Raw genomic sequence first — 21,412 nt, 5'->3', positions numbered from 1 at the left:
CAAGTTTTATCGGAATTACAGAGTATTTCTTCACTGAAAGAAGAGCAAAACACTGCTCTGGAGGCTTTTCTCAGAGGAAAAGATGTTTTTACTCTTCTCCCGACTAGTTTCGGCAAGAGTTTGATCTATCAATTGGCTCCTCTTCGTCGTCGCTCGGTTAGTACTTCATATGCTTCGTTGATCTGATTGGTTTATTTGGCCCGTCTATCACCAACATAGGCCAATCAGCTAACCAGTATTTTTGCCCCTTCCCAAAATTACTTCAACGGAAGGTTTCCAGATGGATATGCGGAGCAAATCCATTCGGCGGAGTCAGGTTACCACAACACCCCCTTGCTTGCTTGTGTTCATTGATATTTATTTTTCTAAAAGTCTGTTTTGCATGAACACAGTACAGAAGAAATTACGCATCTTTAGCTAAACATCATGTCATTTAAATTGAAAAAAATTATGATATGCTATAACTTTTATGTTGCATGTGTGTTGGGATGATGAGTTTAAAGTTTACATCATGCAATTATGTAAAGACAGAATAAGTTACTGTTGATACAACATCACTGTTGCTTTCTTAATTAAGATGATCACGGTGATCAGACTAATTTGCGTCACTAACAAATCAGTTATTGACAAATCCAACTAATTTGTTTGATTTGTATGAGCTTTATTGCTTGTATTACATCTTAATAAAAATAAATGGTTACTCTCTGGTTACTCTCTAGCTAAACTTAAAAGAATTGCAACATCAACAAAAATAAAAGTTGGCAAATATGTTCAGTTCATGAACAAACTGCCCTTTTTATAAATCATATTTACACACAGAACACAATGCCCTATAACACATTTATGTATCACTTCAATAATCAAACCTCAATGACAGTTTCTGTTTCAATGCAACTTCACTAATTGAGTCAGAAAACTACTTACTTTTTAGAAACAAGTTTTGTATCAGCACATAAGATGGTGTCTGCAAATTTTCTCACTCTGCCACAGAGTTTGCATTCAGTTCACAAAATAATTATTACAGACAACAAGGGATTTGTGCTTGAAGAATCACAATATGGAGCACAGATACGCACAAAACCCATGTGCATACACCCACACCTCCAGGTCGACACATAAACACAGGAAGGCTCTTTTTTTATGCAGGCGTCACTGTCCTTTGAATTTTAATAAAAGAACTACACTTGAAAGGGAAAAACTGTATAAATCAGTGATTAGAATCTTCTCTCACTCTTCTTCTTTCTCTCTGCCCTCGTTTTGCACTCAGACTTTGGCATGCACACGCACACTGACGCATGCAGGCAGATGCAACACACATGCAGCTTCTGTGCACACGTGCACGAACAAACAGTCAAAGCAAGGGTTGGCGCTGGAGAGCAAAATCCATTTTGCCGACATAATTTTGTCTGACAGGAGTGACAGATACTGTTTTATGACTGAATGGGTTTCTCCACGCTATTAGGAACTCATTCTCCCATAATGCATCGTGCCACAGTGATAACTCCCTGTGAGATTGGCAAGAAGAAGGTGCCCAGAATAGGTGACTTGGAGGTAATATATGTTGGGTATTTGAATGATTTATTCTTATTTTGTTTATCTTTGTTGATTAACACCATTCTAGTAGAATACAGAAGAACAGGACAAAATTATATAGAAAAAATAGACCTAGATAGGCTTTAAACCTGTGACAAATAATGATCGCCTACAATGCAGTAATGATGCTGGCCCTATCATTGTAACCTTCTGCTGGCCTGAATTTCAGATCACATGCGCAAAATCTTTGCAACAGCCTTTGTACTGTGTCCATGTAATATCTAGAATAACATCCAAGCAGATTCAGCAGTCTCTTTCTCTGCCATTCGATAAACATAAGCCCTCCTCCATTCTGGGCATTAATTTATAACCATTCTTTCTTTAATTAGAGCAAGGAAGGCGCTGGGGAGGGAAAGGATGGTTGATGAGAGCAGCAGGATAGAGAAGGAATGCTGAAGTCAGCTTCTTGTTCAATCTTCTTCCTCCCCTTTCTCATCCTCTCGTTTTGTTAAGTATCCCATTACAATATTTGACTCACTTTGTTACCACATTATATTTTAGACTAAATTTATCAAAGCTTGTTCAGTTGTGGTTTTCTATCACTTCTGTTTTAAATGTGCATTAGTGATCTGCATGAACACAACAATCTGACATAATATTATGACCACTCAGGGATGAAAGTAACGAAAATGACGATCTCTTTAATACGGTGTCTGTTCAAGAGGAAAATATTCATTATATGGTTAATAGTAGTATCTCACTTTTATTCCAGTTCCGAGGCCCATTTATGTGCCCTTTAAACACATAAATAGGTTTGTTCCTTTCTGATGTGTCAAGCATCACTGCTAATGCTTTTAATGATTTCCTCATGTTAACGTAGTTGTAAAGCAATATGGCCACTTTAGGGAAGTTTCTTGTTAGCTCCTGAATTTAGAGTAAAAGTAAACATGGTGATGAAGAAGAGAAAAAAACTAAACGGTTAACACAGTACACAGAGATTGTCTGGGCAGTTTTAAAACATGGTAGCATGTAGAAATATTCTACAATATCTTAAGAAAACATTTATTATATAAAATGTCTTTCTTCCTTTCACTCACTGCATGAGCTTTACTGCACTATACTGTCAACTCAATTGATGGTGGTGGATTGCTCCATTTGTTGAGTTGACTGTAGATCTCCAGCCAAAACACAAATGATGAATGGAAATACACTTAAAATGGATGCAGAAGATGGACAGAAATCTCGATTTATATGCATATGCGTATTTATCTTTGACCATAATGTGTAACTCTTTGATAGAGAACTCCTACAATTCACTTATCCATGAATCCCGTGTGATGTAAGTTTTACTGTCTGTGCCCGCCTAGAATATTTAAGTGTAGTGAGTATATATTAAGTTTCAGTTTAACTCCATTAGAAAGAGTGTAACCAAGCAGCCAGCAAATAAACAAGTTACAGATAAACTAGAGTTACACTTGTTTCTATGAATGTCTTGCGAAAAAAAAAAAAAATTTAGTTAATTTGTCTCTTGTGGACCAAAACAGAAAAAATCTATTAATATTCTGAAAATAGATTACTCTATTATTGTCCTGCAATTTGTTCTTTTCTTGCTTTTCACTTATATAAACCTGTGTTTATCTGATCTCAAAGACGCTTAAGTAAAAAGTGCAACACATACTGTGTTAAAAAAAACAAAAAAAACAACTGGATTTATAATGGGTATGTCAGACACTGATAAGGAGACAAACACTTTTGGGACGCTGTTTGTAAAAACAACAGATGTATCAAGTGCAAAAAAGGAGATTATTTTTTCTTAGAAGAATTTAGCTTGTTCAGCTTGAATGAGTAGATGCATTTTAGCTGAAAAATGTTTTTTCATTGCATCTCCATTTTTCAAGTCTCTAAAATTCATTTTGAGATGGAATTATTGAGGGCCCAATAAATGCAATTTTCAGTTCAGAGTGTTTCTACTATGAATCTAGTTCAGGGTTACATTTGGCCTATTTGTTGCCTGGTTGAAAAATGGCCTCCTTTCCGAGGCTGCAGGTCTGCTGATAAACCTTTTTTGTCAAGTTTTTTAAAAGGTTATTTACATAACTTGCAACGCATTAAGTCATGCATACACAAACAGGAACTATATCAAAGTAAAGGGTTTTGTTAGGCACTGCACCATCTAATCCAATGCCATGAAAAATGTCAAAATTCTTTTTATAATTATTATAGTTGTGACACACATTGATGTCAGTGCTCATGTCTTTCTTATTCCCCATAAGCCATACGCTCTTCCCTTCATTACTAGTCCCTTTTCCTACTGACATGAACATGTGTGTCTGTAGATGTAGTCACTCACATGTGAAATACAAAACAGCTGGGCTAAGACAGATAGCCAAATGCGGACAATCCCCAGAGACTGAAGGTGACACATTGGAGAACAGCACCTCCACATACTTTCCTGCTTTCTCTTTGACACAAATTCCTACGCACACACACACAAATTTCGAGGGCTGCAGCCGACAGCAGAGTGAGCTGTTGACAGTCTTGCAGGCTAACAGCAGAGAAGAGACTCTAATCCCTGTCAAAGGGTAGAAAACCACTCAAAGCAAAACAATTAAAATGCTAATTTCATTTCCTCCTCTCTGCTTGGCTGTTAATGATTTAGCCAAGCATGCAGGCTCAGGATCGGCAGTGTGCAAGTATTTATTCGTCCACGGGTAACAACGCCATCTTACGACTCCTGGGTCAAAGGGGAGGCCAGATTAAAAATCCTTGGGGAATTTAAGAGTGTAAAAATATAAACAGGTGTAAAACAATAAATTCATTTCAAAATCTATTTAAAATAACTAAACAACTGATGTTAGGGTCATCAATGTAAGGTCTGTTCTTTGATTTTTGAGTATCAAAATGAAATCGCAAGATGAAAATAACAGTTGTTTTATTTTCTCTTTTCAAAATCCAAATGCCAAAATGTCATATTGAACTAATTAGATTCCATAGTTTTTAATTTCCCTTTGGTGTAATTTGTAGTAATTCCAGTGTTGTTCCAGAAAATGAGTAGTGAAATAGTTGCAGGTTTAAATTTGGTCAATAAAACAAAATGAAGATAGAAAAACATACATTTCTATGTGAAGGACTTTTCCAGAAGTTTGTATCCCTTTAGGTTAAATAACATGGACGTAGCTTTAGGACATCATATTGGAAATAAACTTAAAGTTAGGATAATTAAAAAGGATTATAATAAAAAATGTACAGTAAGTACTGTAATTACCTTCATTTAAGATAATAATAGACTTCTTGCTCTTAGGAGACATTAAGTATTTGGACAGTTGGCTGATCTAGTTTGGCAGTTTGGCAGACTAGCCCTTTGTTTGTGTTGTTATGGAGCTCCACACTACTTTCTCATGAGTTCCAGAGGGTATTAAAGGAAGTGGAGTATAACTTTCAAAAAAGAACTTATCTCTAATGTTTACAATGTTCAGTGCATGATTTTACTATGAAGGCCAGATACTGAGGTGAAAATGGAAAATACGGAGTGGTTGCTCTGATGATGGCAGCAGAAAAATCAGAGAGGGCCTGGATTTCATAGCATTTAATTTGTCGAGTTTAACATTGAGATAGCTTAAGCTGCTGTCACACCTTGACGATTTAGCCAGCGTATGCCTGACGTACATAAAATCTGGAAAAAATGCAGGTATACGTTGTATAAGTTATGGGTCAGTTTTGTATACGTTATGAGCAAGCTGCAGCACGCTGAAACACGCTGGCACACGTCGACATACGGCAAGTACATTGAGAAATTTTGAGCTTGCTTAAATTTTCTTGACGTGTGCCAGCGTATGCTCATACAATGTCCTTAAGTTACAGGTAAGTTATTTGATCGCTGACATATGTTAAGTTTAAGTTACCCATAAGTCGTGGTGTCTAGCTTATCCAAAATGTACAAGTAACTTGCGCATAACTTACGTGAAACTTATCAAGAACTTCTCTCCAAGGCATATTAACGTATCTGATGTGTCCCAGATGACCGCTGAATGTGTTTCTAACTTACAGCTGCTCTATAATGGCGTATTGGCAGCTTTTAGTATAAAAGGGGGTTCACAGGAGGATACCGTCAGTACCCCTCCAGACTTCATCCCCATCATAGGCTGAGAGTGAAGGTAAGTGTGATGGATCCATCACACAAACTTCCTAGCAGAAATAAGGCTGAATCTGCTGCGACAGCAAACCTTTTTTTGTTCTTTTCTTTTTTCTTGTTATTTATTTATTTTTATTTTGGGCGGGTGGTAAATAGCAGCTAGGTTCATACTGCGATCAAATAAATCTTTTATGCCAGCCGGACACCTCTGGGCACATCGTTACCCTCCTCAGGAAACTAGCTTGTGACATTTCATGGGCGTTGCGCTGCCTTTTTTTATGCATAAGTTAGGCTGTCGTTGGATATAAGTTCTGGACTCATTGTGAATACTCTATGTATGCGCCCAAAATAAAAATTAAAAATACATAGAAATTTCAGCGTATGCCAGCTTTTTTGAAGATTCAGGGACGTCAGGCATACACTGGCTAAATCGTCAAGGTGTGAGAGGGGCTTTAGAAACATAACAGCAGCCATTAACAGCCAGTCACAATATTCTCTAAAAAAAAAAAAAAGAAATTCCAGACAGAGAACCTGATAATTCATCACACAATGTGGTGCTTAAAATGTTTATTAAAATATATGGATCTCTTTGACTGATATAGAAATATAGGAAGAACAGACTGATTGCAGGCTCAACAGGCTGATGGAAGTTTAAATTGTCACCAAAGTCAGAAAACAATGAGAACCCAGTGAGGGAAGTGAAAGCAGAATAACGCAGGCAGAGAACCATGCACTAGAATAAAGAACTAGTGGCAGCAGGGTGATCTCAGGTACACAGGATAGGGAGGCAGTGCACAAAAAAACTGGAACTGCACCTCATGCAGGCAGGCAACATGACAATCTGACAGAGAGAAAGAGAGGCAGGTATAAATAGAGAGGATGACAGCTGTAGGAAATAAAGGTGATTAGGAAAGAGACAGGTGTATCTGCTCTCTAATAATCAGAAGTCAAGCAGAAAGTGGCAAGCAGCCATCCAGCCCAAAAACAAAAAAAACAGAGGCAGACTGCATGACAATAAGATAAAAATATGGCTTGTGAGTGGTTCATCATTTTTAATTAAGTATTTTTGAATTGAATTTTAGAGCTGATTAATATTTCAGAGGTTCAGACCATCATTAATAATTGTACCAAAATGTCAAAAGTGATCCACCAACTAAATATTAACCAGGTCTTCATTTTATCCATTAGAATAAGAAAAGAGCAGTGTTTTTATTTTTGGTTTTTATTTTTTTTATTAAAATAATAATAATAAAAAAAATAAAAAATAAAAAAAATGATAAGTGTCTTTGTCCCCACTTTCCTCCTCTAAATAAAACATTTATGATGAAGGAGACTCATCCATGACCTCCGACACAAAACTCTCCTCCTCTTTCAAGTTTCCGCTCTCGATAGTGTTCCTTGATAGTGTTGTTTCTAAGTCACCAATTTAGTACAACTTGCTCCTAATGTAATTTACCATAGGGAACCTATTAGCACTAAGTTGCTAACTGGTTAGCAAGATGTTTCCGAGTCCTTAGCCACGATCAAAGTTGCTGGTGAACCAACCTTCCTGCCCTCTTGATAAACTAGCAATCATATTCAATTTATTCACTCGTGTAAAGCCGTGGACCACATAGGACAATTCAGAAATGCAGCAGTTGGAACAGCTGTTTCCCTACGACTTTAAAATCCTTTAGTTTAATTTTAAATCCAAAACTGGACAGTTAGAATAGAAGAAAAGAATAAAACTTTATTGATCTCACAATGGAGGAAATTACTTTTCACATCGGCTTATAAAAACAGAGAGTGAACAAAGGAGGTAAAGGTGCAGGAAGTATATACAGTGCATCCAGATATATACAGTGCATGGTAAAAAATAAATGATGAGAGGTTTAAGTTGCCTTATATATACAGTATCTTATGTACAGTTAAGTGGTGGCAGGTAACGTGCGGTTTCTGGTTTGTTAATTATTATTGGTTGTTCCAATATTATTGTTCCAGTTGGTTATTCCAATATTATTTGGGTTTTAATGTTTGACCTTAAATAGGTATCAAAATTGATTTTGCATTGTATAAAGAAGAATGACTTAAACTTTTTAAGATTGAGATGTAAATTATTTCTTAATTGTGTAAAATATATTTTAAGGAGGGGGTCAAATCCCAGAAAATGACACTATTAAAAATGGCTCTAGCATCACTTATAAAAAATTTTTCATGGCAGATGTTTCATTGATGAAAGTGATGCAGGCTTTTATGAAGCTTGAGGATAGTGATGTGAAAGATATAGAGGCAAAGGTTCTGAAATGGAGAGGATTTGAGGATCTTTCCTGTTATTCTCCTGTATTATCAATATTATAAAGCCATGACAGCCTTTGTGCCAGTTGCTGTCTTTCTTTGCCTTTTTTATCTGAGAAAAAGCCACAGCTTAATAGGCCCAGACACAGATATTAAATGGTAAATGTAGATAGGTAAGTCTCTGCTGTAGGACATCAAAGCTCTAGAAACGTTTTAAAATATTACCAGTCACATAACCTCTGAGGTAGAAAACATTCCCCCTTCTCATTCTGCTCTTACAATATATGTTTACATTCATAGAAAATCTCTGAATAAATTCTGCCATACATTTTTACTCTGTGCATCTGACATTATGAAGTGTGTTTCTTTCAGTTTATTTGTCTTGCATATCATTGATATACAATCTGTTGGAAAGTCATTCTCTTCTGTCTGCAGGCAAGCATTACAACCGTGCCTTTATATTGAACCCTTGCCTAAATAATGTTGTGGGTCACATACTGTCACTATGATCTGGAAGATGATTAAAGTACTTAAAAATTACTTAATCTAGCCAGAAGCACAATGTTGGTGGTTTCAAATGTTGTGATAATGCTGTCAAGTGTTCTTATAGCCATTTATGTTTGGCTCATTAGTTCGTAACACTAATGTCAATTCACAAGTCCATACCAAACATCCATTGCTGTACACTTAATTTAGATTTGCACATTTTCTAAACTTCATCCTGCCTTTTTTGAATTAAGTTAAGCTACATATAATAATTATCTATTTCCTTCTTTAACCCCCTCACCCTATCCCATCCACCTCAACAGATGGGGAAACTTGACAATGGCAGCCTGACAATAAAGTACCCAGTGTGGCCAAGGTTCAACTCTTTTGGCGATGCCGAGCTGGACGACAACCACCTGTCGATTGTCACCTTGGAAGAAAAACCGTTTGTTATTGTGGAGGATGTGGAAAGGCTCACCGGTACCTGCATGAGGAATTCTGTGCCCTGCAGAAAGCATATCAAAGAGTAAGTCTGATGCTTTTTTCTTTTTAGCACAAAACATTTTATTAGCTAAGGTCTAGTATGTGAAGATTTTAGCTGCTAGAGGTGCCAGGCTTTTGTTCAGGAAGATAATCCTTATAACCAGAACTAGTATGATCCTATGATGTTGTAAAATGGGCGGCCTTCACATGGGGAGAAATAAAGTCAAAGGGAAGGCAAGTGTCTTTCTTCCTGGTTAGAACACCAACTATTATTTTTGTAAGAAATGCATGTTCTCTAATGCCAAAGGTAATATTTTGTCATAATTATAGTTGACTTTGGAAGGCCTAAAAAAATAATAATTTAGAACCTTTTTTCTTCACTGTGCACAATTATCTGCCTTTTCTGTTCATATAATGGCCCAAAAATAAATTAATTTCTTTATTAAATGTGTTAAAGACACAGTATCTTAAATATTTAAGCTTAAATAATCAAGCAGAAAAGAAATTGCAAATAATACATATCTCTTTGTAATAAATAGACATCCAAGGGACTATACTCAGTACAAAATCTTGCAAATAATCCTTTAATTTTCCAAATGTTGAGCTCCAATCGCATTCACTATTTTTATGGGCAGGAGAAGTTATTGATGTTAAGCTTAGAAATTTTTTTTTTAATAAAAATTAATCTAAATAAATATGATCAATATTTAATAAAATATTTAACTAAATTGTCATTAAGTAATTCTTTATTCATCATAAATTTTTTCAGTTTTGTATTATTTGAATTTATTATTTACTTTAATAGGAGGTTATGTAAACTTTAAGGCACAACTGTGTATGTGCATCAATCTTCCAATATCTGTGTGTCTGTTGTTTCATTCTGTTATTTGTTACAAAATTATCAGGTATTATCTTTTGAGCAAACTTTTTGTTGTAACAGACTGTGGCCAAACACTATTGGATTTCCTTGAATCCATTGCCTTGAGTTAGCTTCTAAAAAGGCTGCAGCATATGTTTCTTTGCAACAAACCAGCCTTACTTTCAAAGAAATTCTGATAAGATCCTTAAACCTGAAACAAGAGTTTTTTTCAGATCATCAAAAACTTAAGCATCAAAGGTCTGAAGTTAATGAGGAATCTAAATATTAAGTCTTACGCAGATGGAAACCTGCCATCTGTTCCCAAAAAGTGACAGGATAAGCCAAGATTTAGGGATCAGCCTTAAGCTTTTATGAGATGAAACCAAGTCCAAATTAAATATAGTTTTGGCCGGGGTTTGGCACTTGTCAGACAGAAGAACAAGGGTCAACATTGTAAAAACTATATTAGTATAGGCATCAACCTTTCTAAAGCCCATGAAATGTTTGGGTTTTGCAAAAATATACACAAAAAATATCAAGATTTGTGCCACGACCTTTGGCAATGACAAATGTTTGCAGACAAAGCGAGAGAGTTGATTAAACAAAAAGGGGGGCATATTGAACAAGCTGAAACAGATCGTCAGCCAGAGTCACTGTGAAGTAGGGTGGAGGATAAAGCATCTTGGGGGAGGAACATAATAAACACACATTCCCAAGTTCATAAACAGTTTCTGTTGCCACATGTCCACTCAAGGACTAGTGCATTCAGCCATGTTGCTTTCTCCACAGCATAATTCCCACTCAAGCATCTGTGGAGTACTTTTGGAGAAAAGGGCTAGATGGAAGGAATGGAAGAAGCAGTAAATGGGGAGTGGGATAAGAGCTGTATGGGGGTATGAGGAGAAGTCATGCATGCAGAAACGTAAATTCACTCATCCAGGCTTTCCCTTAGAAGAAAAAAACATACACACAATCATACACATGCCCCCCCAAAGCTCTCTCTAGAGATCTGTGATGCCCAGTGGTGCGTCAGCTTTAAGTTCCCTGGTAACTTCACAAACAGCCTCTTTACTGTATATCCACTGCTATCCACTAAACCTCAATGTTTGTGAAGGCTGTCTTAAAAGTTCAGGCCTACATGCTACTGTATTTTAGGACACCACTGAACAAGTTTTAGTCTCTTAGTTTTTTTTTTAGTTTAGTTTTTTTTTTTAAGTGATAAATTATTTAAATGGCAAAATCTGTCCTCCTTTTTTATTGCAGTGTCTTCATTTTGCTTTCAGATACTGCTATAAAATATAAAACCACTTTTGAATGCTTCCTAATGTTAAACAATCCCTTACTGCATGGATTGTGTTATCTAGTGAACTCATTTCCCACAAATTTAGCATGATATTTTTTATGCAAAATACATCTAACTTATCATAATTATCAAAAGAATTAATCGATCCATATGTTCTCAGGATTATTTAGTCAGATGTAGATCTAAGAAAGCTCATTGTATCGTCACAGACTAAAGCAATGCCTCCTACGCAACAGTTTGGTCACAAAGGAAGTGAATCATTCAAGTTTAACAACAAACTTAAGTTCAGCAAAAATAGGCTCAGTAGCAGTGGCCATAAAGTTATTTGGGCATAAAGTTATTTGTTGGAAGAATAAAAATGAGGCAACATAATAACATAGAGTACAGAGTTCAACACGTCAAAACTGCTTTATTAAAGGAAAGGGAAGCCGCTTAATGTAGAATCAGAGTGATGGAGTATTTTGTATGAAAGCAGATATAAAGTACAATAGCTTTGTAAATGACCTTGTTAATGGCAAAGCCAAACACTCAAAGCACTGAACCAGAAGTCATTTTTATGTTAATAAAAGTAAACCACATATTTTTACTAGCATCGATAACACGGTAACTGGTTTTGGCAAAAAGATGTAGCTTAAAATACAATAAAATACAATCTCTTAACTTTTTATGACAAAAAAACTGCAAACCTTGTAACAGCAAAGTTGTTATAGTCTATCAATTCCTCATTCAAATAAGGAAAAGTAAAGTACCCTCTATGAAACAAATGAAAGGGTAGAGCCCAAGCCGCTGGGGCCAATGAATCTCCTGTGGAAGGTATTTGTTGAATAAATTGTGTCTTTATAATTCATTCATTCCACGGGGCAAAAAAAAAATCCCAAAACAAAAATAAAGCACCTTTAACTATTAAACGTTGAATTTTTCTAGTTTCAATAATTTGGCAATGACAGTGAATTGACTAATACAGTATTACATTTAGACTGAATAGGTCCCATAATTCCTGAAATATAAGATTGGTTAGTATCTTGTTTTGCTATTTCTTTAAAGAGGAATCATACATTTTGTTTTTAATTATTAGACAATTGTACCATTTTGCTTAGATAGTACCCACAAGTTGTCATAATAATCAAAAGCGACATTCAAGTGAGATAAATTTTCAATCAAAGAAGTTTAAGAACAGAAAGCAATAGTAGTTTGATATGTTTTTTATTATTTTTTTATGTAGAGAATGCAGCTAAGGTCATGTAGTCCTACATGCACTTTTGTTGAACAGATCAGAGTGAAACTGCGGAGTCACTGCATGGGGTTTTTTGGGGTTGTTTTTGTTGCTCTCACTCTTTTCAAGTTTGGATGTCAAATCAAAGGACAAGGTTGGTGTCCTCTAATTAGCACACATTTAAAAGTGAAATGAGACTCCCAGATGGCTGAAAGTTGAAGTGTACTCTTTAGCGCAGAAGGGCTTCTATTCTGTTTATAAATGAGAAGTTCCCGAACTGTCCTGCTCTCAGATTTATTCACACAGATGGCAAGATGCTTGCAGATTAAGTGACATCAACATTCTCTTTTTTTAGCAAGTATAGAGGGAAATAACTTAGTTTTTATATCCTCAAACATTTCAGGGGAGGAGGATCTAAGCCTTTTTTTGAAGACAAAGGGCAGGCTGTTGACAAAGTTTCATGAATTAGAGGCACTGCTGTATTTAGCTAACAAAAGAAAAATTGTTGCCTGACTTAGCATTTTGTCTTTGCAAAAGACTATCTAACAATCTCTGCATTTTAGTATTTGTCATATGCACTAAAGAAAAGCAAAACCCAAACCAAGTTATAATGTTGCCCATGTGTCTTTGTGTCCTTGTAGCAACACAACTGAGGCTGGTGGGACATATATCAAAAAGTGTTGCAAAGGTTTCTGCATTGACATTCTGAAGAAGATTGCCAAGTATGTCAAATTCACGTACGACTTGTACCTGGTTACCAATGGCAAGCATGGCAAGAAGATCAACAATGTCTGGAATGGGATGGTGGGAGAGGTAATGGCCTATGCAAAGAAATCATAGAACAAAATATTACTGCCTTAAGAGATCAGATGTCATTTGTTGTTTATTTGTTTTCTTCAATTTTTTTAAATCATATCTCCCTGTTCCTGCCTCTATTGTCACTTCTGAAATAGGTGGTCTATAAGAAAGCCGTCATGGCCGTCGGATCTCTGACGATCAATGAGGAGCGTTCTGAGGTCATCGATTTCTCCGTCCCGTTCGTAGAAACTGGGATCAGCGTTATGGTCTCACGTAGCAATGGAACGGTCTCACCATCAGCTTTTCTCGGTAACAGCTGTCACTGTTGATTTTTTTTTTAAGTGTGCTTGCTTTCATCTAGGGGATTTTGTGTTATTCCTTTCCAATGAAACTGAAGAAGTTAACCAAGGGCAATAAATATCCCTGTTATATCTGCATAGTAATTCATTTGCTGCACTTTCTCAGCAAGTTCCTAAGCACATATTGAGGCAACAAGTCAACAAGCTTTAAAATATAAGTAAACAAAAATTATAACAGCCAGAATGCTGTACACAGAAACATACTCACACTTCAGTTAACATGCTGTCATGTATGTTGCATGCAGTTAGTGCTGTGAAAGTGGCCATTATGGGGGCTTAGCAGGAAAACCCATATATGGCTGCTTGCCAGCAGACATGTACTTCTCTTGCACAACCCCCTCTCAGCAGGCTGCCCTATGCCAAGAGTGCTCCCCCCCATACATAAAGAAGGAGTTTAATCTCTGCAGCAGTGCTGTGAATGCAGTGGGTGGACAGGAGTGCTGACACCAGGGCTTGCTATACTTTTCTGTTCCTCAAATAATCAAATTTGAGTATATGAGGGATATTTTAAGAGGTCTGAATGTGAGGGGCACATCTTGCCAGTTCACTCTGTTAGCTCATCCATGTGCACAAAAATTTAACTAATTCCCTTAGCTTAATAAAAACGTATCAAGAAGAAAATAGATATTTTAATTTACCAATGTTGATATTTATTCCTATGTTCCTAATTGTGTCTTTTTCAGAGCCATTCAGTGCATCAGTGTGGGTTATGATGTTTGTGATGCTCCTACTGGTGACTGCAATGGCTGTCTTCATGTTTGAGTACATCAGTCCTCTTGGCTTTAACAGAAACCTGGCACAAGGAAAAGGTGAGCATGATTTTAAAAAATCCCTATCTGTAAAGCATTTCAATACAGATCTAAAAAAAAATGTTTGGTGCAGATATTAATTCATTTGAGAAGTAGCTCATTTGTATTTATGTCTGCTTTTGACATGTTGATTTGACATTTTTGTACTTTACGAGCCTGCAAAACATTGCCAAGAAAGCTTAACAAGTGATCATTAAACATAGTTAAAATTTAATTTAACAAGTGGTTACATTTGTAGAAATAGAGTTTAAATGTGACATAAGCAAGCCTTGTTGCTTTTGGTGGCGAGACACCGTATGAAAAAATAGTCAGTTTAATAAAAAGAATCTTGTTAAGACCAAGGTATATTAGTTTATCTAACTGAGGAATGCAATGGTTCTTCTAACTTATAGAATGGTATTTAAGGTACACAGATTAGCAATATTTCGTGGGATATTTCTACAAATATTGTAATATTTGTTCTTTTTTTAACAAGAATGCTAAAAATGGTGTTTCATAGTCAGTTTATATTTATTGCCTGAATCAACTAACTGTGTCAGTGCAGTAGGGTTGAGACTCAAGAATTGATTGCTTACTTACATGGAAAAAAGAAAATCAGAATTTTAAACTTAAAGCCCTTACCTGCACATGTGAACTTTCTATTATTATCTTTTTTGCTGACATATGAACAAACTGATAGCAACCAGATTGCACAAATATTAAACTTTGAGACGAAATAGCATATTTTTGTGAGATCACAAGCAATGAGCACTTGATACAACAATGTTTTATTGTATCAAGACATGAAAAGAATAATTTAAGCTAATATGTTGGAAGCACCTACAAAGAAAAATAAACATATGCTTAAGGAAAAAAATTGCTGTCAGTAGGATTTGTATCGAAATTACTAAAGGTTGTTTGACAATTTTACATGCCTGATATACTGAAATGGATACATATTAAATAAATACATAAAAAAATATATATATCTTGAGAACAAAACTTCTAAAAGTGCAAATATTTAATATATATTTAAATGTTAATCACTTCTGGAAATGTAGCTGTTAGATAATGTCTCTCTTTATCTTTACTGTATCCTTTTAGATCCCCATGGTCCATCTTTTACAATGGGCAAGGCCGTTTGGCTGCTGTGGGGTCTGGTCTTTAACAACTCTGTGCCAGTGCAGAATCCCAAAGGAACCACCAGCAAGTTTATTGTGTCGGTATGGGCCTTCTTTGCTGTCATCTTCCTGGCCTCCTACACTGCTAACCTGGCTGCCTTCATGATTCAGGAAGAATTTGTTGACCAAGTTACTGGGCTGTCAGACAACAAGGTAAGGCCAAGCAAAATGATAAGGGACTTTTGTATATGTTCTTTACAATAATTAAGATTGTCAGGAGTAGACTTTGTTGGTGATGGAATAGATGATGTCCCTGGCATATTACTCCCATGTTAAGTTATAAGCACCAACATTGTGAAGTACATGTTAAAATTGTTTCATACAGACAGCCCTCTTAATCTGAATCACTTTTTATCTCTTTATTGTACATCCTAAATGCAGATATGTATATCCTAAGTTTAGATATGCATTTTTTTGCTTTTTAATAGCAAGTCTATATATCAAGCCTCTTATGGCTAAGATTAATAAACTCACAAAGCCTGCTGTTTGCCTTGAATAACAAACTATACTAGACTTTTAATAATATTATGTATTGTTGTACCTAATTCAGTTTAGCATTTGGAAAACTATGATTTAGTTTCATCAGTCAAGCTAAAAATCAGATGAAGATAACACAGATCACAATAAATACGAATATTTCTGTATGTTTACATTCCAAATAAATCCGACTAGGTTAACTTGAGCCGGGACAAATCTGTTAAGAGGGGGTATTGAAAGATGCAAAATAAACCATTCAGAACATGGGCTTTAATGAGAGTCAGTAGATTTTTAGGGGTTTTTCCACACCCCTATTCTCTGGTTACCATCTCTCACTGAAGGCCAGGAAGAGGAACAGGATAACTGTTCAGAGTCCAGGCATCTCATTATGGGAACTGTTTGGTAGGGGAATCAAAACAAATTCTCCCAGGGTTCTTTCAGACAGAGGCCAGGGAAGACATTCATTAGATGTAAGGGTGGATCTGAAGGCTTGTTGCAGTGCTTGAGTCATGGTTGTGCTGTATGCAGGGTGTGCTTGGGCTCCTAAGGGTTCATGGTGTGGGACTGTTACAGTGTGTTGTCTTTGCCAAGGTTGTCCTCCACTACCTCTTTGCCAGGTTTGGGTGTTGGAATGTTTCATGCCTGAATGGGCACCTACTGTAGTGTACTTTGCTTGGTCTGGAGCAGTGGATTTGTCTAGGTATAGGTACTTGACACTTCTCTGGCTGTTTTTTCCCCCTGTATAAAGGGGATTTGTTGCAGTTGGCCATCGTTGCCCCTGACAATCTGCCTGCCTCCATCCTGGAATGAAGGGGAACACGTCCTTAGAACATGAATTGGTTAACCCACTAGGGTACTTGGGAGTAAAGAATGTCTGTGGGCAGTGCCAGGTTCTGTATGGCAGGCATGTCGAAATTCGATTCTCGAGGTCTGCCACTCTGCAGGTTTTAGAGGTTTTGCTGCTTCAGCACAAATTATTTCTATTGATAGCTGATTAAGAGGCTCTTGCTGAACTGGAGTTACAAGAGTTAGTTATGCTGAAGCAGAGAAGCTTCAGCATAACTAAGCTGAAGCTTCACTGCAGGACAGTGCCCCTTGAGGACTGACTTAGGACATAAGCCTTAAGAAACCTACTAGAAGGTAGAGGAGGCAGAGTGAAGCCATTATATGGGGCTGATCACTGCTAATAATTGCCATTTAATGGTTGATCACATCCGAAACCGGTACTACTGGCTGGGGCCTTTATCTACTTTATCCTTTTTTTCTCTGTTTTTACTTCTCTCTCCTCATAGATTTCCCTTTTCCATGATACCAAAGCATTTGCTAATCATGTTTATTGCATATGTATATCAAGTGCATTATAGCAAAAGCCTTAAATTTAAATATAAAAAAAAAAATGAAATAAAATTTAGTGAAATTTCTCATAGGCTGCTTCCTTGTGCTGTCAAAGTCTGCAATGTTGATTTTCAGAGTGGATCTCTTCCACTATCACAGAGAAGATTCAGTGCCTGGGTCAAAATTTTAGGAGAAAGCCAAAGTAGGCTGACCCAAGAGTTACTAAGTGGGGGGTTCACACTTAGATGAGAAAACTAGAATTGCGGCATAATCTCTAATTTATCTCAAAGATTTTCTGGAAGGTTGAGGTTAGGACTCCCTGGCCTGTCAATTTCCCCCACAATGAACTTTTATGCAAATAAATTTTTAATGAACACAAGACTCTTGGAGATATAGTGACTGTAATGTTTGCTTATTTTGTATTTGTTAACATTAGAATTTGTTATTGATAATGGGTATTTTTTTTCTTAAATTCTCTTCAATCTGCTGTTGTTCATATACAATAAAACGTTTTGGAGCTATGCATTTATTTAGTCATTCATTGTTGGATTGGGGTTGATATTTATTGTCAGAAATTCAGTAGGAACATTTTGCCTTTTGTTAAAAAAACATTCATGTGCAGGGTTAGCATTTTTCATTAGCTTTCACAGGAAGATTGTTTTTAAATATTGGCAAGGATGGTTTTTTCCTTGACTTGGTCTCATTTCACTCAAAATCTTGCTTCTGGTATTCTCTGGTCTTTTTTTCAGTCTAGGGTAGGTTGACATGACTAAAACACTTGCATTGGCCTTTTAACTGATCTAGAGCTTTCCAAACATTTATTTTGCACTTGTAACAGAAACAGACAGCATGGACCTTTCTTACCAAGCTTTCAACCACCACATATTCTTAGCAAAAAAGGCAAAACTATGAAAAAAAAACTTCCACCAAATAAATAAATAAATAAATAAACAAAAAAACACTGTAACTCCAATGAAGCACTACCATACTGTATGAGCTACACCGTACAAAAACATCACCTTCTTGTTTTTGGAAAAATGAAAACTAAACTGCCTTTAAAAAAAAACATTAGAACAAAAAAAAACTTTTGTTTTTAAAAAAATAATAAAAACAATTACTTCAATGTATGATAACAATCTAAAAACAAAAGTCAAATCACTGTATTGAGCAAAGCTGCATCATATTATTATATCAACCACTACTTTTTGATAGATTGTTGTTTTTTCCTCAGAAAATGCAACATGCACAATTTAAAAAGATGTTTCCCTTTTGAAATAATTTCATTATAAATAATATATGTGTCTTCAGTTCAAAATTTAAAAGAAATAAAAAAGATGTACTATTGTCTTAGATCAGCATTTTGCACCTTAAGTATTATTGGCCATCTGAAAAAGTAATTGCTTTGCGTGTCTCCTGTAGAATAAGTAGATTTTAGCTATGAGATTTCCAGAAAACTGCCCATATTTCAGTTACCATTAGGTTCAGTAAAAGAAACAACTGACCAATAAAAATGGATAATGTAGAGCATATTTGCCAGAATTCTTTTTAGCTTCTCTCTTTCCTGTTTAAGTCTAACTCCCTGTTGTGGCAGCCTGAAGAAACAGTTAATATGCCTCCACAGAAAATAAACATGTCTTCCGGCTATTGTGGTTCCTGTTACATTATTTTCAAACACCTCACTAATGCTGTAAGAGGGATTCTTTACACAGTGACAACATCCAAGCCCAAGGGGTACTTATTTTTGCTGCAAGTTACTATCCTGTTTTTTGAATTTCTACTATTCTATTAACCCCAAAGTCCAGTACCTAGTTTAGTCCTGGAACTTGTGCACACCAAAGGGAAAGATATACAACCTGTGATTACATATAATTCTCACAACTACATGGGAAAATCCTAAAGGGTACTCAACTTTCAAAATGTACAAAGCTGTAAAGCTGTCTTAATTTCCCGCTCCACATGAAACCAATTTGATGCCAGCTAAATGTTTGTCGGTTGCTTAGGTTTGCTAAGCAATAGGTCAGCCTAAAAAAGCTAAATACTAACTTGTTAAAAGGGGCTTACAATTGGATGCCATAGAAAAGGCAGATATATTTGCTTACAAACAGTTTTTTTTTTGTACCCTTATAAATAACAAAAAGGAGAAGACAAAAGCTTGAAATTTAGATGTGCACATGATGGGTTAGAATACGGTATGCATTATTTATAGTTCTTGTTTACTTATATTAACATAAAGTCAGTTTGATAAACAAGGGAGAAAGTGGGGCATACATATTAGAGTTCAATATTATATTAAAAAGGCAACATTTAAACCAGGTACTGAAAACTGTAAGTTTTCAGTAACTCTGAGTTTTCCATGTATTAGTTTGACTGAATATGTATATCTAATATCTGAAAATAAATGTTTTCTCCTTGTCAAAACGACCGTTTCAAACAAAATTGCATTCTTCACATCTAGAATAAATATGCTGGATGTCTAGAAATTTATTTCAGATTTCCATATTTCCTACAATTTACTGGTCAGCATTTGTATTATTTTGACTTTGAAGAAAAGTGTTTCAATATCATGAATACATATATTAAGTCAAGCTGATAAACGTAAAACAAAACGCCACTTGATATGTCTAAACATGTCTTGGTATATAAAACTTAATTCTTACTAGTACAATTTAGTCTGTTTACTTTCTAAAATTCATTTTTATCTGCAAAAGTGTAATTTAGAAATTTTGTTATTACAGTTCCAACTAGGAGTGTGATTTTGACCAGGAAGAATCCTATTTAAGTGATCTACAAATGGAACAACAGAGAGGAGAGTGATTTTAATAAATGTAAAAGCGGCCTGGTATACCAGACTACATATAAACCTGCACATTAACTCAAGCAACAATCTTCTATTTGGCCATTTTCCTTTTATTTGAAGCTGTAGCACCGTTTCTCTGTCTTTTAAACACCTTGTCCATTTTTTGGTTGTTGTCTCTCGTCATGGTGACTCATTGAATCAGGCTCCACTGATAATGGCTTATCATACTTGTTACACACATGCTCAACTCTAAGTGGAGCTACCCAAAGTTGCTTAAACTAACTAAAAGCAGCTGCTATGAAACTGAAAGTTCCCAACCGTAGGCTACATTTGAGGATTTGAGTTTGATTTTGTTAAACCTGCTTATTTAAATGGACCAGATGTAGAGAAACTGAATTATGTAAACTAAAATTAAACAATAAAAATAAAAAACCCAACAAAAGGACAAAGTTTTTATGATGTTTCAGATGTATTAGTAGTGCTTCAAGGGAGAACATGATGTCACAAGATTCGACAACAAGCTGACAGAGAGAGGGAGAAAGGGAAGGATTGAGAAAATGCGGGTTACATGAAATGGCAGCGGGACCAACTGAGGACAAGTGAAAAGCCAACAAGCACAAGATGGTAAATGACAACATGCTGAAAGATATGGTTCAGAATGACTGTATAGGTAGAGAAAAAATATATGAATAAGTGTAGGAAGCTAAAGATCCAAAAAGACAAGAGTGGAATACTTGCAACAGACAAATATGATAAATGGCTTCATATGCAAGCTGAACGATGAACCATACACACGGCATTATTGGAGAGCTCAGTTAATTTTTTTTTATGTATTCTTCTTCTTTACAAAATAACTGTCAGTTTAGACATTTATAATATAGAAAGACATTATTTATATATTCACTATTATTTCTAATACAATTTTTGAGTCATGTATTAGATATTGCGTAGGGGTGGAACGATTCACAAAATCCACGGTTCGGTTCGATTCACGGTTTTGTGGTCACGGTTTTCGGTTCGATTCAATATATGTTTATTGTTACACCGAAATCCCATAAAAATTCATGAAATTAATGAAAAAATCCCCCCAAAAATAATGGATTGTAATTATTTTAAATGATCCGCGGAAACCCTGGATCATTTCCGTATGTTTTGCTGCTTTGAATTTAATCATCTGGCGCATGCTCTCTAACCTGACAACAGCCAGATGCATGCCTCGCTCATGTAGGCAGAGCGAGACATGCATCTGGCTGTTGTCAGGTTAGATGCTCTCTACCATCCCCAAGGAACTCAGAGGGGAGCAGACGAAGCCACAATGGGGGCTGTAGGCCTTGCTTTGAGCAGCCGGTCTGGAGCGCAGGGGGGCGGAGCGGGGGTTGCTGACGGAGTATGAG

At 36.0% G+C, this 21,412-nt stretch overlaps 1 protein-coding gene across 2 annotated transcripts in view; it reads left to right on the top strand.

Moving 5' to 3' along the window:
- grin2a (glutamate receptor, ionotropic, N-methyl D-aspartate 2A) overlaps window positions 1–21,412 on the top strand; it is a 211,569-nt gene that overhangs the window by 159,899 nt on the left and 30,258 nt on the right. For both annotated transcript variants that reach the window (XM_015380043.1, XM_015380044.1), the window contains 5 exons: window positions 8,749–8,951; window positions 12,925–13,096; window positions 13,237–13,390; window positions 14,124–14,249; window positions 15,333–15,562. In XM_015380043.1, the coding sequence (XP_015235529.1) occupies window positions 8,749–8,951; window positions 12,925–13,096; window positions 13,237–13,390; window positions 14,124–14,249; window positions 15,333–15,562 (885 nt within the window). The remainder of the gene's footprint in view (window positions 1–8,748; window positions 8,952–12,924; window positions 13,097–13,236; window positions 13,391–14,123; window positions 14,250–15,332; window positions 15,563–21,412) is intronic.

The sequence above is a fragment of the Cyprinodon variegatus genome, unplaced genomic scaffold (genome assembly GCF_000732505.1).
Source record: "Cyprinodon variegatus isolate N-32 unplaced genomic scaffold, C_variegatus-1.0 Scaffold206, whole genome shotgun sequence".
In the NCBI taxonomy this organism is placed as follows: domain Eukaryota; kingdom Metazoa; phylum Chordata; class Actinopteri; order Cyprinodontiformes; family Cyprinodontidae; genus Cyprinodon; species Cyprinodon variegatus.
Note: the sequence above shows the minus strand (reverse complement) of the source record. Positions and strands in the feature narration are given on the sequence as shown.